Below are 19,935 nucleotides of genomic sequence, written 5' to 3'. Positions count from 1 at the left end.
TTGACATCTTTTCTTTTTCTTCTTCATCTAAAAGATGAAAGCATAAAAATGGTCCAGGAAGCTCTTGAAAAGTGTGAACTCCAAATCCTGCACCTATAAATAATATGGTATTAATCCTAAGGTCAATGATTTAAAAAGAAAAACAAACAGGCGATGATCCACACAAATCTGTGAATCTTCTAGAAAATGACTTAAAATGAAAAGTGCCAAGTTCTTGCAACAGTACTGTTAAAGTCCAGCTCAGGTTCTGCATTAATAAACACAAACCTCAACAATCTGAGGGTTTGAAGTTCTTCTCCAATGATGTAAGAACTCATTAACATTATAAAAAAAACATCATCTGCTAAATTTATATTTACTAATCACTGCTTCTCTGTGCTTGTCCATTGGAGCCAGTGTTGACCCACCATAAAGATCATTATTATCCTTATATGACCATTTGTGTCATAACTGATATACATTTCTGATACCCTTATCTCAATAGCATGATCCAAACCTTCATTTAAAATCCTATTATTAATATTACTTGGTCCATGTTTTTTGCCCTGTAGTACAGTAGATTACCATTCCACTAGAGGCAGTAGGAGGAATTTCCTGCTCATTTTAAAATGTCTGCTTCCATGAAATCTCAAAAACACTTTTAAATGGGAAAAGTTAAGCTAATTTTCAAAACTATATAGGGAGAGTAACTCTTCTATTGTTATTAACTTTTGTGACTGTATGAGAGTAAAGTAAGTTAATAAGTTGACTACTTTTTTACAATATAGTTACACATATTAAAAAATGTGTGTATCAAATTTGAGACCTTGGCTAAATAAGGTGCTTTTTTCCTTAACACACACTATTGTTACATCTTAAACGAACATCGTTTTGAGCAAAAACTTAACATGTCACCCAACATATCATAATTGATACTATCTATATCTCATTAAAAAATAATGTAGCAAATTTTTTGGGGATTTCATGAAAGGCTTTAAAAAACATCTTAATTAAAAAAAGCTAAATGTCTGTTAATTCTTTGATGTAGTTGGCTGTAGGGTTAACCCCCCCCCCCAATAAGTCATTTCTAAAAAATATTTTTTATGAATTAATATCTCAGTGCTTGATCTACCTTTACATATCTAAATTATTAAACAGGATGTTTAATTAGAAGCGAATATTTAAGTACTTGACTTTTCTTAATGTAATCTGCTGCGCACATACAACCATGCTTTCCATCCTCATTCCCAGTCTGTGAGTTGCATATTCTCTAATTGGTGATGTTTAGAGTTTCAGCAAAGTGAGCACTGGCTCACGTGGACAGCAAGGCCAATCAGAGCTGATCCGCTTCGCTTTGATGAGAGCTTTGGTGGAGATTTCAGACTGACAATTCAAACACAGGAAACACATCTGCCTTCTTCCCTTCCTCATTGTTAATAATCAACAAGTTACCTGGGGTTGTGTTTTTTTTTTTCCGTCTCCACACTTCAAGAGGTATTTTTGTTAACCTCACTGCAAATATGGAAAACGGAGAGATGCCTAGAGTGTGGGATCCCCCACCATCTCCACCCTCCAATCTTTTTTTCTCCTTCAACAACAGTTGAAGATTAAAAGAAACGTCTCACAGAAATCTGTCAATTCTGTATGTGAATAATGCTGTGTGGAATTTAATGGCATGAGTTATATTGAGTTTCTTTTACACCCACATTTCCTTTCAATAAGATCAATGCTGCTCAGTGACAGATAGGGACGGTCTTTTGTATCTTAAAATTTCAGGTTTCTGAGGGAATAATTAGATGGATGGATGAAAAGTAATGCATCACTCTGCAGGAGGAGCTGCACCCAGAAATTTTCTTTCTCAGGGCGCATGCCTCAGCGCCTTTTCTTTTTAAAAAGCTATTCAATAATCGTGTTGGATTTCTATTGTTCTTAAAGTAATATTCTTCTCTGATCTAGAACTTTAAGCCAATTGCAAACTTTTTGGTGTGTTCTTTGGTAGATAGTGTTTATTTAAAAGATGGGATCTCACTGAGATTTGGGAATGTTTTAGAATATGAATATGGTTGGCGTCTGTCTTTGTCCCACAGTGTTGCTTCCAAGAATCCAAGGTACTAAAGGTTGTTCCTCATGGGGGAACACAGGCATTTTAATGGCTGAGTTTATACAGACAAGAAATTGAGCTTTATTGATATTTATCTCTGATTCTGTAATTTAAGACCCCAGAAATGCATTAAGCAAAGGTTGCTGTAAATCATGCTTGGGACATTAAACAAAGCATGAATTGGCCATTTACTTTGCATAATTTTTAGACATATTACCTAACCTCCATTTCTGGAGGATTTGGTTCTTGTTCACATTGAATTCCAAAATCTAAGTAATTCCTTTTATAGCATTCTGTTGAAAATATATGGAATTTTTATTACAGCCTGAAGCTAAAGTCATATTTTAAACATTCTAAAAGCAAAAAAAGAGATTGGTGTTTTCACACATGTCATTTTATTTTCCTGTGTTGTTGATTTGGCTCAGGGGTTAGGTATGTCTGCAACGTGGTAAAGACAGAAGCTGCAGTCAAAGCCCCTGTGATCAGGCGCAGACATCATAGAGACCAGCAGATGGAGGGGAGAGGAGCTGCGTGCATCCTCAAGGTTTAGTAAGAACTGAGAGGTTACACTCCTCCAGTACAAAGATGACCTGTCACAACCTGAAACATGCCGTATCAATGCAGATGAGCTTCCTGTTTATGTTTCTCACAGAGTACAGCTATCACAGGAATTGAGAAGAGGATTACAGGTGGAAATATGTATGAAATGTCATCTTTCTCTCTTCCTCTTTCTGTTTCTGCTTAAACCCAGCCCAATACAGAGACAGCATTCATGTGATTCTGCACCATTCACTAATTAATGTTATTTGTCTTCAAAGTGCAATTGCAACCAGTAGTTATCAGCCTTGATCGCAGCCCTTTCAAGGTTGTCTAGATGTGAGCTGTCAAATAACAAATTGATGTAAATACAGAATAACAGCACAACAGAGAAATAAAGGATTTATGGCATGCAGAGAGCACCGCACAAATGAGGCACAGGAGAGATAGTTTGTGATAATGTGAAGGACAAAACTGGCATATTTTTTCTGTCTGGATCACTTTATGAAATCTGTTTCTCAGTGGTTGCTTCGTTTGTCGGCACACACACACACAAAATCCATTTGTTAGTGTGTTACTTCTCTTGGCACACACCCAAAGCAGAGGATCTCTCCACCTGCTGTGCATCATCCAGAGGGGCAGGCCTCAGTCTCACACACACAAGCAAGCACAGAGCATTGGAGCTGTGCCTCATTCACACTGTCACCTCTCTCACATCTGTCTGTCAGCATCGGTGTGCGTGTCCTTTTTGTCCTGTGAATGTATTTGAGTTAGCAGGGTGGATGGTGTGTGAGGTGAGGTTAAAGAGGCACCTGGCAACCAGAGGAGGGAACTGAGGCGGAACTGGCTGAATATCACACTCCCATAAACGCTCACACAAACAACACTGTCTGATCAGCATGTAAACTGCAGATGTGCTCTACGCCTCAGTGATCATTCCATACTTTGTTTGTAACCTTTCTCCTGTCACTCTGTGTGAATGTGTATATATATAATGTGTGATCATGTATGTGTGACCTTGCAAATTCATACAGTATACTTGAAGAATCACATTTTTCTTAGAATAGCCTAATTTTCCTTTTTTTGGTGACAGTGAGAATGACTTGTTGTATGCCCATCCACTTGTTGCATCTCTCCCAGATTTGCAGATAATTGCAAATGAATGTGGATGTAAACAAAAACAAAACTTGCCAATCTTGCAACTTTCCTGTGCAGTCAGTGAAAATGTGAAGGCAGGGGAAGAACCCAACCCAGGGAAACTAAAATCTGAAATAAACTGCAGCTACACTTTCTACCTATTTACATTTATGATATGCTGTAAATGATCCCCAAAGGGCTCCCAAAGACAGTCAAACCTCAATTTAATGTCTTAAATATCTTGAATGTCTCTATGTTGGTAAATTCCATAAGAGAAAAATGAAAGCTTGAAAACTTTTGGATTAGCTTTCGGCTTCTGTTCGAAATGCTTTTTCTGAAGCCTTGTTTTCTTTCCCCTGTCTCACATTTGTCAAAATCCCCCAAGTTTTATAAAGAAAGTTCCCACATGACAGAAAATATGTTGTGTTGTCAGCAATGTTTTGGTCAGATTGCACAGCTGTCGTTTTCTGCAACTGGAGGACGAGATAAAAGAAAAGGGAGAGATGTGAGCTGACAGAAAGGTCTCTTTTCTTACCTGTTGCTGCGCTGATGTCCTTTTGTGATATTCGGAAAGATTTGTTACATCCAACACCAGTCAGTACAACAGCATTTCTTTACATTAACAACATGTTTTTGCACATAAACACCAGAATGTTAGAAATTCAGTTGATTTATTTCACCTCTCGGACGACTTATATAAGAAATAGCTGGACTGGCTAAATCAACTTGCTGACAAGAAGGCTGATATCAGATTCAATTTGTATATATATTAAGTCAATTAATACTCATAAATATATATAGATGAATTGATATACATGTTATTTTATTGTATTCCTACAATCCAACTAGATAGATTTGTCTGAGGTAAGTTGTTATGTGAATCAACTTGTACCTTTATAATCTCAGTTCAGAATAAAATTAAATAAATTGATCAAAATCGATATTTGAAAATCTCATTTGGATTAAGACACAGTAAGTTTATTTTACTATAACGTAAAAAACAACCAAGTGCATCACAGTGGACAACACAGAAAATTATGATGTCATCAGTGCCATCATTACCGTCTAATGTGAATTTAGCAAAGACATGGGAATATACAGTGTGGAAGAATGTTCTAACAATATTTGGATATATTTGGATGTGGAAAAATAACAGTGGGTTGTACTTAAGGAAACAAAAATGTGAACGGATTTGCCGTTAATTCACATTTAGTTGTTTGTCCACATTTTTAATTTACACTTAATTATATTGCAAGAAATACAAGAATACTGGAAATCGTCACTTACACTGTTCAGAACTAAGGTATTTATCTCTGAGTCACACTGGTTAAAGTCTTGGCTAAAGATGTTCTGGATCAATATTAAGTCAGTGAACTGAATTGGATTGTTTTAAAATGAAATGATATCTACTATGAACAGTATCGTCAACAACAAATTTTTATATGAATCAAATAATTGTTCAAATGAATTGTTACACTCCTAATATATATCAATTCTGTATATGTGTGTGGATGTTTGTGTGTATGCATACACAATCCAATAGGTAAGTTGCATTTCAGTCAGAAACAGAGAAGCCCTGCATTTCTTGTCAACACAAGACCCGCGATGTCCAGAATTTTCATCCAGCAGCTCTGAAGGAATGCGTGGAAGGCTGTGTTTGTTTGTGTTTCCGCTGCAGCCGGGCTTCCCGTAGCTCTGTGGTGTCAACCTGCCCACTTTCCTCCCATCAGACGGTGGAACACAGCCCTGCTGCCACAGCGCACACAGGCACCCTGGCGACTGAGGTTTCCTCTTGGACTGACTGAAGTGTTTGCTGTTTCCCACATTTTTGGAATTCAACACCAGCCTGCTCACCAGTCTCCATGTGGCTTTGGTCTCTCTTTCTCTCTCCCTCATTTCCTTCTTTTTTTTCTGTTTCCTCCCCACACTCTTTCCAACTATTATGACACCCATAAATTTTTGTTACTCATATGGCAGCTGGTATACTCAAACTTGTACACCCAATTTTTAAAAAATAAAATAAAAGCAATTATGTGTGCATGACTTTTATTTTAAATAAATGGAGGTGTAGATCTGAATGAAAAATGGAGCTTAAAGTTATGCAGATGTTCAAATGAAAACTCTGTTTTTAATATTATCCACAGTAATAAATTTAGAAACCATGGATGTTTTACGTTTAGCTGGAAGTCAATAACAAACAGGGTTAAATCTTATATTTTTCCAGTGGTGTTTTTTTTTCTCATATGAGGTAATATGCGCATGACCGATAATCCATGTGCTTTATTTTGCAGCTGACAATAGACTGTACAATTCAATCAAAGACAATAATACACATCTCAAGGAAAATGTTAAATAGAGGATGAGGTGCATGCAAAATGAGAATCTCTTCTTTGTCTGCTTCATCTTTTTTTCCCCACTTCCTTCTCTCGTTACAGCCAGATGGCAAAGCTCCAGCTCTGCAGTCCTCTTCATGCACTCATCATCTTTGATGGGCATCCTGCTGCCGAGTTTCAAGGAGGCCATGTGTTTACGAAACGACACTCGTAACAAAAGAAAACTTCTACTTAGCAAGCTTACACAACAGTGGGTGTGGGGTGGAGGAGGTGTGGGGTGGTGGGGGGTTTGGGGGCAGCGATATATATATTTATATATATGTGTGTGTGTGTGTGTGTGTGTGTGTGTGGGTGTGTGTGGGTGTGTGTGTGTGTGTGTGTTGCATTGTAGGAGCAGTAATGAGGGGTGGTGTGCGTTTATGTGTGTTCATACCAAAAACATCCATATGATCTCAGTTTCACTCTGCTCATGCAGGAGGTCAGTCAACCCTCTTCCAATCATGTCCTGCCATTCTGTTGGGTTCCCATAAACTATGTTACATTTGACTGTATTTCAGCCCATTTATCGGTCCGGTACAGACTTCTGTTCACACAGCGTTGGCATGATTATCATGATTATCATACACTGTTGGGTTTCTTCACTTTGGACAAAATTTGTTTGAAAAAAAAAATCATCTGCTGAACATTTGCATCAGAAACAAGTTTTTAAGTTTATTTGTTCTCAATTTTTCTAACATCTTATCCTAATATTGTCTTTGTCTTCAATGGTGAGGAATTCCCATCAAAGTTTTCCCCTTCTCTTAATACTTTAGGGAATTTTCAAACGTCGGGATGTATGGCTGTAATGCCCCAAGAATTGTTCTCCCTGAAAGAAACGATAAAGTAAGAATATATTAACTACAGAGCAACCGGGCTTTATTCTTACTTTTTAGATTTACCAATATGTTAAGCATAAATATAAAAACTATAAATGTATAAATCAATGTGTGCTTTGCAGCATTCCTTTTATTTAAAATTTAAAGCCATGTTCATGCATTAAAAAGCAATTTCATGTTTTCGACTGCAGGGTTCAGATGCAAATCCATGGGGCATTACGTTAAAAACCATAAACATCATAAATTAGGAAATAGAAATCAAAAATGGAGGCAGAAATGAAGGCGTTTAACTGGTCATTAATAACTGAATGCTCCCTCAGTTGCTGATGTGATAAACAAAAAAACTGTATTCAAGAAAGAACACAAAAATGGCAAGTGTAATGAAAGTATAAAAACCCATTTAAAGCAAAGTAGTTTTATTCACACAAATTTAATAAGATATATAACAACCGTTTGGTCCATAAATATTTAAGGGGAAATAGTTTCTATACACCATCTTTATCAAGAAACAGGGAAACATGGACAATCTTGATAGAACACTTACTGTACTCAACTATTAACACGAAGATCAATATATAAGGTTCTTGGATTACCCAACTATATCTGAAAGAGTGCACAAATGCTTTCTATGACATCGCTGCCCCCTTTTTAACAGGATACACCATAAAAAGATCTTCGGAAATCAGATGCAAAACAGTACAAAACTAGTGAGGCGCCAAAAAGGATGTGACTCAGTTAACAAAGAACACATAGATCCTGAATTTCACAAACTCTCTCCCAAGTTATAGCATAAGGCACATAGTAGAACTGAGTTAGGTATCTACTTCATAAGAGTAGATCAAGAGTACCACTTTGTTCTACAAAAGAACAAACTGTGACGCTCACAATGGGATGTGTCAACTCCATTGAAGATTTGCCCGCTCTATCTCTATCTTTTAGCCAGAAGAAACATGTTGTTGTTTTTTCCCTTTTTTTTTTTTTGGTCTGTTCGGTGGCAAGTGTCAGTAAATAAAGTGTTAACATGGTTAAACAGGGGAACACATGGACAATGATTTTCCCACTGGCTTCCCTCTTGACTCCACCCATCTGAGGTCATTAGACTGCTCCTGTCAGCTCTGGTCTGCAACCACTAAAACTAACTCTAAGCCCCTTCTCTTTTTTTTTGTCCCTTTTTAAAATCACATCAATACCCTGAGCAACATGATAAGAACGATAATGCACTTTTCTCTGGGCAGTATATTGTCATTGTGCAACTGATTTCAGCTGTGGATCTAAGGATATGTTTGCTAAGCGTTGTCTGTTTGAGAGTGGTTGATCTACGAGGGCTACAAGTCCAAAGAAAAAAGTGCTCTCTCATGAAGACAATCAACTACAACAGTGCCCATAAACTGCTCACAAATCTGAATTTCTCTTCCCTAATTATAAAACAGTTTCTATCAATGTGACTGCATTACATTTTGAAGGGTTTCCACTGTACAGTTTGCAGGATTCCCTTTTTTCTGTAGATCACAGTTAGGGTGTAAACCAGGACAACATGGGCAAGTTTGTTTTTTTTTAGTTTTCATTTGTCATTTTTGCGGCAAGGATTTGTTGCTCTGCAATGTAATTTAGACCTTTTATATGTAGCTCCGTGAGATATGCATCAAACTCACTCTTCGGGGCTGAAACATTCGGAAATAATTAAAGCCTGTTTTCTGGAGTTACCCATGCACAGAACATTCTATACGTTTATTTCACAAATTATTCAAAAATAGAAAAGAAAATCTGAATGTTGAATAGTGCGAACACAGTGCATACATGTACAGGTTCCTCGTTAATTTGAATTTAACCAATTAAGCATGAATCAATAGAAATGTACAAATAAATTCAAATGCTTTAGGTAAAGGTTTTAGTTTTTTTTAAGGTGGAGTCCAATATAACTTTCTATTCTCTTCAAGTCCAAGAATGTCCGAAAATCCAGAATCAATCTCTGCACTCGCCGTGCAGTTTCAGATGCTACACATTGAGGTGCTTTCCTTGGGTTTTAAAGCGGTGGCTGTTGTCTTGTTGTTCCTGTTTGTGTACACAGTACAGCACTTTCTGTTCCATGGAGCTGTCTCTGGTTGATTTTAAAGGTGTCACTTAAAAAAATAAAATGTCAATTGAGGAAAAAGCTTCCCAAAAAAAAAAATCAAATAAAAAGAGGCAAATCAAATCAGATAAAATAACAATCAGTTTGCTAAAGATAGCTTGTTAGAAAAGGTTTGTCAAGGTAGTTTGTGAAGGGCTCCCCGAATCATGGCTGTCCAAACTAGAGGTGACGGAGGTCACTACAGTGATAGAGGGGTTTGTCAGGTCTGTTAGTGTGGCTGCGCTGGAAGGGGGGGTCAGGGCCCCACTGTCGGAGGAGGGCGGAGGGAGTGAGGTGCCATCAGCCTTATCAACACCTCCATTCTCCTGTCGCAAAACGTTCCTTCTGAATTTGGCTCTTGCGTTTTGGAACCAAACCTGCAAACCAATCCCAGTGTGGCTTTTACTCTTTATGCTTTAAGTAGATTAATTTAAAATAAATAAATAAAAGAAATCATTTGAACAGTAGATTACATGTAAACAGTTCCTATTGTTGTTGCCCTGATCTCAAAATATGCCATATATTCATTTTCAAACTCAGTTTTGGGGCAGGTAACAGATCTTTGTAGCTCCTGAACACTAAATACAATAATGTGGATTTTAAAAACAAATAAAAACAAATTGCTATTCTTAATTATTTCTATGTGAGAGTTGAACATCACAGTTTTCTGTCCCATATAGCTAAAAATAACATGTGCACTCTCTTTGCTGATAAGAATTTTAGCTCTTTTCTTCTTGGTAAGCTAAATTTCTTTTTTCTTTCCTATTAAAATAACATTTAATCAGTTTCATTTACCCCTGGATATACATCTAATGACTACATGGACCAACGAAACAAAGCAAAACTAAAAAGATGACAAAATGAGGGGGGCATGAAGGAGGAATGAGGTGCACACACACAGGTGGAGGGGGGTAAACACAATAGTAAAGAGGTCCTCAGCTTACCTGTAGAACTCTTTTAGTGAGGCCCGTTTTCTGAGCCAGCTGCTTTAAGTCCTTGGCATCTGGGTTGTGGTTGATGGCAAAGTAGGATTTCATTGTCCGCAGCTGATGGTGCTTAAAGGAGGTACGCATGCGCTTGGTTTTCTGCGTTGGAGGGTAGGCCTGCTGGTCCCGGTCCAAGTGGTCAGTGTCATTCTCGTTACACCCTGCGGAGAGAGACACTTGACTTAAACTTTGAAACCTGTTGAAAACTATTTATTTTTGTAAAAAGAATGAAATAAAGATATTTTTGGGCGAAAACAGCTATTATTGCTGCATTGATATTCAGCAAAACTCGTAAAAACAGTTTCGAAGTCTAAAATAACCAATAAAGTTATGTAGATTTTAAAGTAGATTTTTATATTGAAATATTGTTCATGATCAAAATTTCGGAGTTTAAATGCTTTGGATTGACTGATATGGAAGGTTTATCCTCTGATTAGCAGTGAACTGTTTTAAATGAATAGTTTGAGCCAAAACAATAAAGAATCTGATTAGCTGTAGTAGTAGTTTTCCAATATTTTTACTATACGTTAAATTAAATACTCAAAACATAAAGGATGCAGAGGAATTCTTTGCATTTTAGGACAAGGCTTAATCATATCTGCTTGTGTTGGCAAAGCCTAACAGAGTATAATGGGCCTCATTTGTCAGTAGCTTTCAGTGTAAAACACCTAAAGTGGATCCAGTAAATTAAATGAAACTGGGGCTAAACCACTGCAATGTCCAAACATTAATCACAGCAAGAGTGAATCGTATTACAATATTTTATGAGGGGATTATTATGGGGTACTTTTTGACCAGACAAACAGCCAGACAAGTTCATTGACAGACCATAGAATAATCTGATAACATGTTTAAAAACATGTTTAAATTTTGGTGTAACGCAGTTACAAAAATATACCTTTTTGCATCGTGAAGCAACACTCGTGTTTTTGTGTTTTTTTTTAATTGCAATTGCAATTTTCATTGACTTGTGTTTCTCTCCCAATTGCCCACTAGGGGTCTCTATATCCATGCAAGAACAGAGTTGAGTGAGTGGGGAAGAATACACAGTAGACCCACAGCTTTCCCTGGTGGAAACAAACACGAATGTTCTCACTAAAGCAGAAACAAAACCTCAAACAACACCTTTCTATTCGACAGAACTGCGAGTTTCCTGATCTGACAGAGCCATTAACATGAACAGTTTGAAAGTGCTATGATAGGGTGCGGGAAGAAGCCCCGCATGGCCTGGGAGAAACTAAAGCACTCTGACAAATAGAGAAAACGATTGAGCTTTCCTCCCAATTTTCAAGGCTTTGCAGACAATTTGTTCTTTGTTTTGTTACATGTCAAATATAGTTTAATAAGGTTAAAATTTACATTTAAAAAAAAAATCGATATTTTGCGTTTATTTAATTCCATTATTTAAAGAAAATTATAAATAATAGCAATAATAATTAAACTTTTAATGTGTATAAATGGTTATTAGTGACTTATAATTCACATTTGTTGTTTGTTTTTTTAACTGTTATGAATGGATGTTATATTATATTCCTCTTGTTGTTTCTTTTTTAAAAGCAATAAGATCGTGTTTTTGTATATTTTTTGTCTTTCCAGTTAAAGAAAACTTTAGGATTTGCAGAACTCCTGGCGTTTGTGTTCCCAAATAAGAGTGCTTCCAGCCAGGGCGCTGACTGTGCAGGGTTGTGTGTTCGGCCCCTGGCCTCTCTCCCCGCAGCAGGCCCCTCTGCGCGCAGCGGCTGTGGCCCTGAGAACCGCGCTGACCGCCGCACAGAGAGCCGGGGATTCCAACGTCACTTTCAATTAACACAGAACAATTAACGCGCAGATTACCCCTATTCCTCCCCATTCAGCAGGAACACAGAAAACTTGGCCCACAATGACAAAACTTCTCAAGCGCGCACTAATTCGGAGAAAGCGACAACAAAACGGGGACGCTGCAGGAAAGGTTGGGGGGAGTGGGGGTTATAACATGCATTTATTCATAGCAAGATTTTTTTTAAAAGTCCAATTCTCGCTGGGTGAGTGTTTCAATCGCGTTTGTTCTGCGACTAAAAGGATAAAGCGTGAAAATTGGGATTTTTTACGCAGGGACCCTCAAACGGAACAACTGCTCGCACCCAGTCGATCGATGCTCGGGGTTGACGGCGAGGTCGGATTTGGTGCACACGCCGTGGAATCCGTGCGTAAAAGACGCGTGGACGGAGAGCTGCAGATCAATTAGCCCGCGGCGGGAGCAACGCAGGCAATGTTCACCTACATCTCAAAGGGCCCCACGTTACAGATGTGTTCATTTCAAGCGTGTAAGATGGGGTGCTGTGGCGGGGGTCCACTGACGAAAGCGACTGGATAAAACAACAAAAAGGACCCTAACGCACAGCGGTGGATAAACACTCCCTTTAAAGCCAAAGTATTTCAATAGTTTATTGGTTTATTTATTTTAAAATAGTTTAATTTTTATTAATAGTTTTTTAATTTAAAATTACAATTTATGAACCATAAGCTGCAAACGAGTTTAAAACTAAAGCTTCAATGCGAGTTTCCAATCAGACTAAATGTAGGCCCCGTGCGTAAATTCTATTTGACCTGTAACTCTCTTGTCCTTCTGCTCTGCGCTTCTCAGGTCAACCGCTTAAGGACATTTAGAAGCAGAAAAAAACCGAAGCAGACTCGTCCCAAGTCATGCTTCTATCTGTTTGTGTCCTTGGTTCCACGGCAGATTGTGCTCCAAGAGCAGCATACCCTCTCACCTGTGTTGTAGCTGGGAATATCTATCCCCATGGCGGGGCTCTTCCTCTTGCGCGGCCTCCCTTTCTGAGTCGTGCCGGTACCGTTGAAGTAAGGGAGCGCGAGGCCGCCGCCCTTAGCTGCCAGCTCGGCGAAGTTGAGTTGAGGGTGGTAGTCCGGTCCCTGGACCAGCGTCTCGAAGTGGAGACGGCAGTAGACCAGGCTGTCCTTCATGCCGAAGTGGTCACCCGTGGTCAGGGTCTTGTTGCAGGTGGTGCAGGTGAAACAGCTCAGGTGATACACGGAGTCGCGCGCTCTCATCACCATCTCTGAAGCTGATATTCCGAGGTGGCAGCGCGCGCACCTCTGCACGGAGAACCTTCTGGAACAGACACATCGTCAAGACTCCTCCAAGGTATTTTCAGAAGACAAAACAAATGCAGCGCTGACATCCACAATAAAACATTTTAAAGGTCACACAAAATTGTGACAACAAATATAAAACACACGGAACTTTTAAATCAAAATGACGTGTTTTAATTAAAAATATATATAATGTGCCTCTTATAACAAAAAAAAAAAAAAACAATTACATGGACTCCTTCGTTTTCAATGAGAACTAACTGAACGAACTGATAGTGATGTCAAGTGGTTCAGAATGGCTTCCCTGCAAAAGCTGCCATTAGATAAATATAGAACCAAATCAGCATATAAAGAAAAAATGGGAAAAGATGACTCGTCTGTTCCACGTGGCTCACATTATAAAGCTGCAGAGCATGCCAGCTCACGGCAGTGAACAAAACCATATTTAATAGCAATAACACCATGCAGCCCCCCCTGGGTGACAGTTATATCATCCAGGCATCACTGAGGCCCGCTTTGGCTTTACTACCACAACGTAACTTTTAGAGTTTCTATTTATCCATCCTGAAATTACAAGACTTTGCGTAAAGAGGCTTTAAGGAGCTGCCCAAACTGTTGGTCAGTGAGTGAGGCGCACGTTTTGGATTTGAATAATGTCTGTTACCTGTAGTAATCCTCTTTGCAATAGATACTCCCATCCTTGGCAAAACATGTTAGCTCCGACTCCAGAGCGAGTTTACATTCACAGCATTTGAGACACCGCAGGTGCCACTGTTTGTCCACGGCGAGGAGGTAGTATCTGTCCGAAATCTTCCCACCGCAGCCGGCGCACAGGGCAGGCTTCTCCGGGCTCATCGAGGGCAGAGTCTGGGGGACGGGGGGAAAGTGTGAGGTTCAGGTCAACCGAGTCTTTTCACAGAGCATTCAAGCGAAAAAAACACTGTGGGAATGAATAAATGAGAAGTTTGACCAAACATTTCGTTTCATTTCCCAGTGGCACTCAGAATATCCTTCAAAATGGTTTGCTCGCGTCATAACTGTCGAAGAATTCCTGTTTAAAAAATACTTAATAAATAAATCAGCATATTTGCCCATCACCAAAAGTGCAATAATCTTCTTTTTTTTAGTTTTGCTAATTAACTTGTAGATTTGAAATTTAAAAAGGAATTATTTGTTTGCTAAAAATATTTAGAGACATTTTTTAATCTTCATTAATTATATATTCTGTCCAATTACCTCACAACAGAAAATATCTTAGAAATTTTCTAACGCATATTTTAAGGCAAAAATGCATATGTGAAAAATATCTATGTATTGGATAAAATTTAGGTTATGATTAAGTTAAAAAAAATCGGAACAGTATATCAAAAGATATCACAGCCTCTGGGCGTGCCACAGGAAAAAGATTTTGAAAAGGATTTTCAAAATAAAAAAAGACAAAGCATATGATAGGAGGACTCACCGAATCTCTCCCGTTGAGCTGCATGCCCTTCGCCAGGCGCGACTCCGATTTGGAGCGCCTCTCCATTTCCTCCATGATCCCCTGGATGTGATCCCCGGAGATCCCGTGGAAAAGCATGGCTCCCGGTCCTGGACGCAACGTGCAACTGCCTGGCTCTGTCTTGCAGCCCACAACTTCCATATACCGTACCGCGGCGCAGCGACCCCGCTCCCTCAGCACATCCGAGTGGGCTCAGCGGAGCTCTAAGACAGAGGCGCACCACAATCAACCACAAAAAAGCCCGCAGATCGAGAGCAGCTCCTCCGACAGACGGAAAACTGGGAGATGGGGGGGGGAGGGGGTAGAGGAGGACTACAGCATGGGTGGGACAGGAGTGATGGGGTTACATCAGTCCCTTTCCTGCTCCTCTCGTGAATGTCCAGCAGAATAAAAGAGGGAAAAAAAGTATATAGTCCAGATGATGCGACAAAACCAATGTGGAAGTGATGGTGCTGGGGAGGGAGGGAGAAGGGGAGGGGGGCGGCGGCTACCGCCTGAGAACTCGCATTAAAAAAATGGTGACAAAGTTTTTGCACCCCCTCCTCTTTTTCTTTTCTTTTTTTTGGGGGATTTCTCCTTCCCGAGTTCCCAGTCAGGAGGTTCCTCTGCGCGCGGAGGTCAGGTTGGGACTGCCTGCATTTGAGAGCCGTGTCCTATTTGAGAAGAGAGCAGAGCCGGCCCAGTCTGAATAATTTGGTAGGAGGAGTTCCTTCTCCTTCTCCTCTCCTCCTTTTCTCTCCCTCTCTCCTCTCGCTCCGCGCCTGTCTCTCAACCTCTCTCCTACCGATTTTCAACAAAGAGCTGTCACTCTACCCTAAAAAAATCTCCAGATTCTGGCCGCGTTCAGGACAATTGCTGTATGGAATTTACATTTCCACCGCTGCTATTATTTCATGAAAACCTACTATTGCACAAATAATCTTATATAGAAGATTGGCCTAATACTTTTTCATCGTGTAAGTGTTAAAACACAAACATAATAATGGTTTAAAACAGGAGAAGAAATGTGTTTTTTAATTTTTTTGTTTTGTTTTTTAAAACGTGTCTTCCTAATTGGTTTCATTTGGGTTTTGATGAACCAGAATTGACCCGAATCAGGTGTTTGGATGTCCCTAATTAGTGTAATGATGGGGTGAGAGTGTGTGTGGAGGAGGGGGGGGGGGGGGGGTCATAAATTCATTGTCTGGGGCGGGACAGTGATCAGTAACAAGCGGGGGCGGGGACTACTAAGATTAAATATGAAGGGAAAAAATTCCATTAAAAAATGTTTTTTGTAAGCTTCTACTTTGATGCTTTTATTTTTGAATTATTCTTATTTTATTTTTATAAACTCCAATTTCCCACCCTGAATAATAGTAATAATAATAATAATAGTAATAATAATAATAATATTACTAAATCCCGTCTTCCCTCTCTCTGTAAATGAGGCCAAAACCTTGTTTACCTGCAGGAGAGTTGAACTGACAACCCAAACTGGATTTAATTTGTCTTGCAGTCTTTGCTACAAACTGGGTTTTGGAGGGAGATGAGAGATAAAAGTAGACCTCCAGTTGGTGGTCGCCACAGGGGAACCATAAGCAGTTTTTTTGTGCATATTTCAAGAAATGTAAGCGTTAAGAAAATCCATTAACTATCCTCTATGTGAAACATGGAAGGATAAAGCCAAAGGAAATATCAGTGTTGCGTTTAAAGGGTGTGAACACTCTGTTACGCAAATAAAAAAGGGATTTTTTTTTTAGCGTCCAGTAAAGGCCAAGCATGGTGACAACTAACCATAATAACTAACCATAAGAGTGATTGTGACAATCACAAAGCAGGCCTTTAGCTGAAATCAGGGGGATAAACTCTAGACACATCAGTTTTCTGGATTTTGCCGAGACTTTCTGTCCAATAATAGACAGAGGCTCGGGGTGGGGGTGGGTTGCAGGTGTGGATGCTTCATCTTAGGACGCGTAACATTATCATGTGAACCCCTCCTCCTCCTGCATCCTCCACCTACCGCACACAAACACACATCATGGAGGTGTGCTGGCTCTAATTGGAAGCCCCTTGATAACAGCAGCAAAAGTCGAGGCTCCGGCCCTCCTGGACGGACTGGACCCGCAGCTGTTCGTCGGAGGGGCCAAATAAAAAATTAAGGAGGGGGTGGGGGGTTAGGTCACCTGGACAAAGACGCCCCAAGAGAAAAGATAAAACCGGCTCACTTATATTTATTCCAAAGCGGATTGTTTTGCATATTCTTTCCTATATTTTTATGCGAATGTGTGCGTAAAAACCCAAATCGCCTTAAAAATGGTTGCAAAAGTGCTGTTTGGACTCGTCGCCTCCAGCGGTGACATTTCTTTTTGACTGATGATGCTTTAACATTGTCTCAGTGAACATCAAAGGGACGTGCTGCTGTTTTGTTTGGGTTTTTCATTTCTCTGTCTAATTGAGATGTGAACGCTGCCACACATTACAGGATATATAGTTTACGCGTTTAATCTTTTCTTTAAAATATCCTATTACTGTACTATCAGAAAGCTGAGGGAAAAGGTGAACTTTGCCTTCAAAAACGTACACATTTAAAAAATAAACACAAAAATAAAAGACAATTAATTTGAACTTTTTTAATCTTCATGGTTGAAACTACGTTTTCTCCATGGTGGCATCATAAATAAACATTTAATGCTGGTTTTGAAACGTTGCGTGTCCTTTTTTGCTTTAGTTAGTGTTAATGATTTGACCTGATTTAGGATGTGGGCTGTGACCTTGTTTAACGAAATAAAACAGCGAAAAACATCAACGCAATGAGCGCAAATTAAACGGCATTTTAAACAAAAAATGGAAGAAGAAAAAACAACGAATAAATTAAATACACAAGTGTTAAAAATAAAAAAAAACAACCATAGATCATATTATTGTCAAATAAATTATTATGCAAAATTTACAAAATTACATAGCGTATTGTTATTTCTAAAGCGTCACTTTTTAATCTAAGAAATGCAAAAGAAAAAATTATGTTATGTACAAAGGAGGAAAAAAAACTAGGTAAAGACCTAAAAGGATTTCATATTTATATTTTTTAAAGAATGGAAAAAAATATGGAGATCTCGCTATACTTTCTTTGGCCTCACCTTCCAGCACATCCTCCTGCAGAATTCACTGTCGCTCTTTTTGTCACCAGATGTGTCGCGCGCTGCTTGACGCGCACCCATCGCTCGATTTCAGACGGCTTTTCGCTCAAAAACAACCCAATTTGGCATTTTTTAAATTGTCCCGAAGACCAAGAAGCCGAAGAGAAGGTCTTACCTGAGGCTGCGCAGCGTGTGTGAGTCCTCTGTGCTGCGTGCGTGCAGGCTGACAGGCGGGCGGGCTGCGGTCTGTGCGCACACAGCATAGGAGGCAGAGGAGAAGCTGCCGGTATGGGGGGCTGTTCCTCGTTACCGCACCTCCACTTCGAGCGTCAATTAAAACACAAGACATTTAAATATTCCTCTCTCGTATGCAACCCTAAACGCAACACACTGACAAAAGGCAAGCTCTTGGCCCACTATGTTTGTAATTTCTGATTTACCGCAAAATGCGGGAAGACCCTTAAGTTTTTAAGGCAAACGATTTATGAATACAAACATAAATGTAATTAGTGCCAAAACTTGACATCATTGATGTATTTTCTTTATTTTGGAATGACATTTTTCTTTCTGCATTAAAGCAGATCTTTATGCACTAAAAACAAAAGCGCACAGCTTATAGTCACCAAACTGTAACATGATATGTGCGTTTGCTGAATGCAACTCAAGTGAGAGCAGTTACAGCTCCAGTTTCACTGTCTGCACGTTTATGTGAATAAGCAGCCTAATTATATGGGTGTACAGTCAAACTGGATCAATCAGCCAGACAAAGATGTGGGGGCGCGGACACGCACGCCAGCACACAAACGCGTAAAATGACCAAATGCCAAATCTGAAGCCTCTTCGAAATAAAAGTGCTCATTAATTTTTTTTTTTTTTTTTTGGGGGGGGGGGGGGTCTGAGCGTAGTAATGACGTGGAAACAGCAAAACAGTAAAGGGTTCTTTAAAACGTTTATTTTGATTATTATTTACATTTAGAACGTTTATTTTGATTATTATTTACATTTAAAAATTGTGGAAAAGTTGAGGATTACATGGCTATGGATGCAAAAACAGAAAAAAACCTACACAATTTCTAAAGAAAAAAAAAGGTTCTGGAGAACACAAACAAGCATTTCTGATTTTTTAAAAACACTTAAAAAAGAAAAATATTTGTGGAATAATCAATACTCAACCTCTGAAGTGACTGTAGCCATCTTTCCTGCAGAACCAAGGTGACATTTTTCATACAAATTAATAGCAATAATTGGGGGACTATTCTGCACATATGTGACTTCCTTTTAAAGATAATTTTAAATAAATCACAAAAATGAACAATTTCAAGGATTAATTCATTTCAAATACTGTTTATGTTAGATTAAAAGTGCTAATTCTGTGTGATTTGTGTTTTTCAGAGCTGAATTATTATTATTACTTACATTTTTTCTGATTGTTTTATTCCAGATGATTAATCTGACAATTTGAACAAGAAAAAAATGTGTCTGTTGTCTCCACCTGCTGTATTTAGTGTTAACACAACAAAAGACAGGGTCACCATGAAAAGTGGGTGTCCCAAACCAACCATCAACCTCCTGGAGAACAACCCTCTCAGGCACAGATGGACAAATTTCAATTGACAACAAGTTAAGGGAATACAGTGTTAGTGAACGCTGCTGCTGGGAGCAAAGGGTGACAATTAATTACTCCGTTGCACTGCCTGCATAAATGATCATGTGCCACACTGCTAAGAGTCATTTTGCTTTGCTCCTTCAGCCTGGGTTGACATCACAGTGTGTCTCATCAATAATGCAGCAATGCAGGGATCCATTTCAGAGTGTACCACAACACGTAATGCTCATGTAGCGTTCTTCGACTGTGACACCCGGGCAGGTGCTGCAAGGTGCTTGGTTCCTCTCTGAAACCACGGCTACAGCACAAAGCGGGTTCCTCTCTGCTGTAGGGCATGGTGGCTGGATTACCACACATCCAGGGTTCATCTGGAGCTATCGTTTCTGGGTCACCTCAAGTGACACCAAAACTCGCCATGGGAGCTCTCCTGAAAGATTAAAAAAAAGAAGAGGAGGAGAGGCGGAGGAAGATGAGGCAGTAAGGCTTTTTCCAAGATCCACTGTGGAGCGGGGAACCACAGGCTAAACACTGACAGAATGAAGGAAAGGGGTGGGAGGGTAAGGG

General features: G+C 39.3%; 1 protein-coding gene across 9 annotated transcripts; it reads right to left on the bottom strand.

Annotated features, from left to right (window-relative positions):
- Positions 1-6,016: 6,016 nt before the first annotated feature.
- lhx9 (LIM homeobox 9) lies at positions 6,017-18,199 on the bottom strand. 9 transcript variants are annotated; one of them, XM_078945892.1, is made up of 6 exons: positions 17,941-18,089; positions 14,611-14,852; positions 13,813-14,015; positions 12,809-13,167; positions 10,017-10,219; positions 6,017-6,952 (listed from the first exon to the last, which is right to left on the bottom strand). In XM_078945892.1, exons 2-6 carry the CDS (start codon positions 14,788-14,790, stop codon positions 6,896-6,898), a joined length of 1,002 nt encoding a protein of 333 aa, XP_078802018.1. In that variant the 5' UTR covers positions 14,791-14,852; positions 17,941-18,089; the 3' UTR covers positions 6,017-6,895. The 9 variants fall into 9 exon arrangements, with proteins under 9 accessions (XP_078802018.1, XP_011472348.2, XP_078802019.1 ...); XM_004067928.5 differs by lacking the exon at positions 6,017-6,952 and adding an exon at positions 7,362-9,449 and having other exon boundaries at positions 17,941-18,199; XM_078945890.1 differs by lacking the exon at positions 6,017-6,952 and adding an exon at positions 7,362-9,449 and having other exon boundaries at positions 12,809-13,164.
- Between the last annotated feature and the right edge of the window lie 1,736 nt (positions 18,200-19,935).

The sequence above is a fragment of the Oryzias latipes genome, chromosome 4, assembly GCF_053564925.1.
Source record: "Oryzias latipes strain Hd-rR chromosome 4, Olatipes_Hd-rR_3.1".
NCBI lineage: Eukaryota > Metazoa > Chordata > Actinopteri > Beloniformes > Adrianichthyidae > Oryzias > Oryzias latipes.
This window is presented reverse-complemented; position numbering and strand designations above follow the sequence as displayed.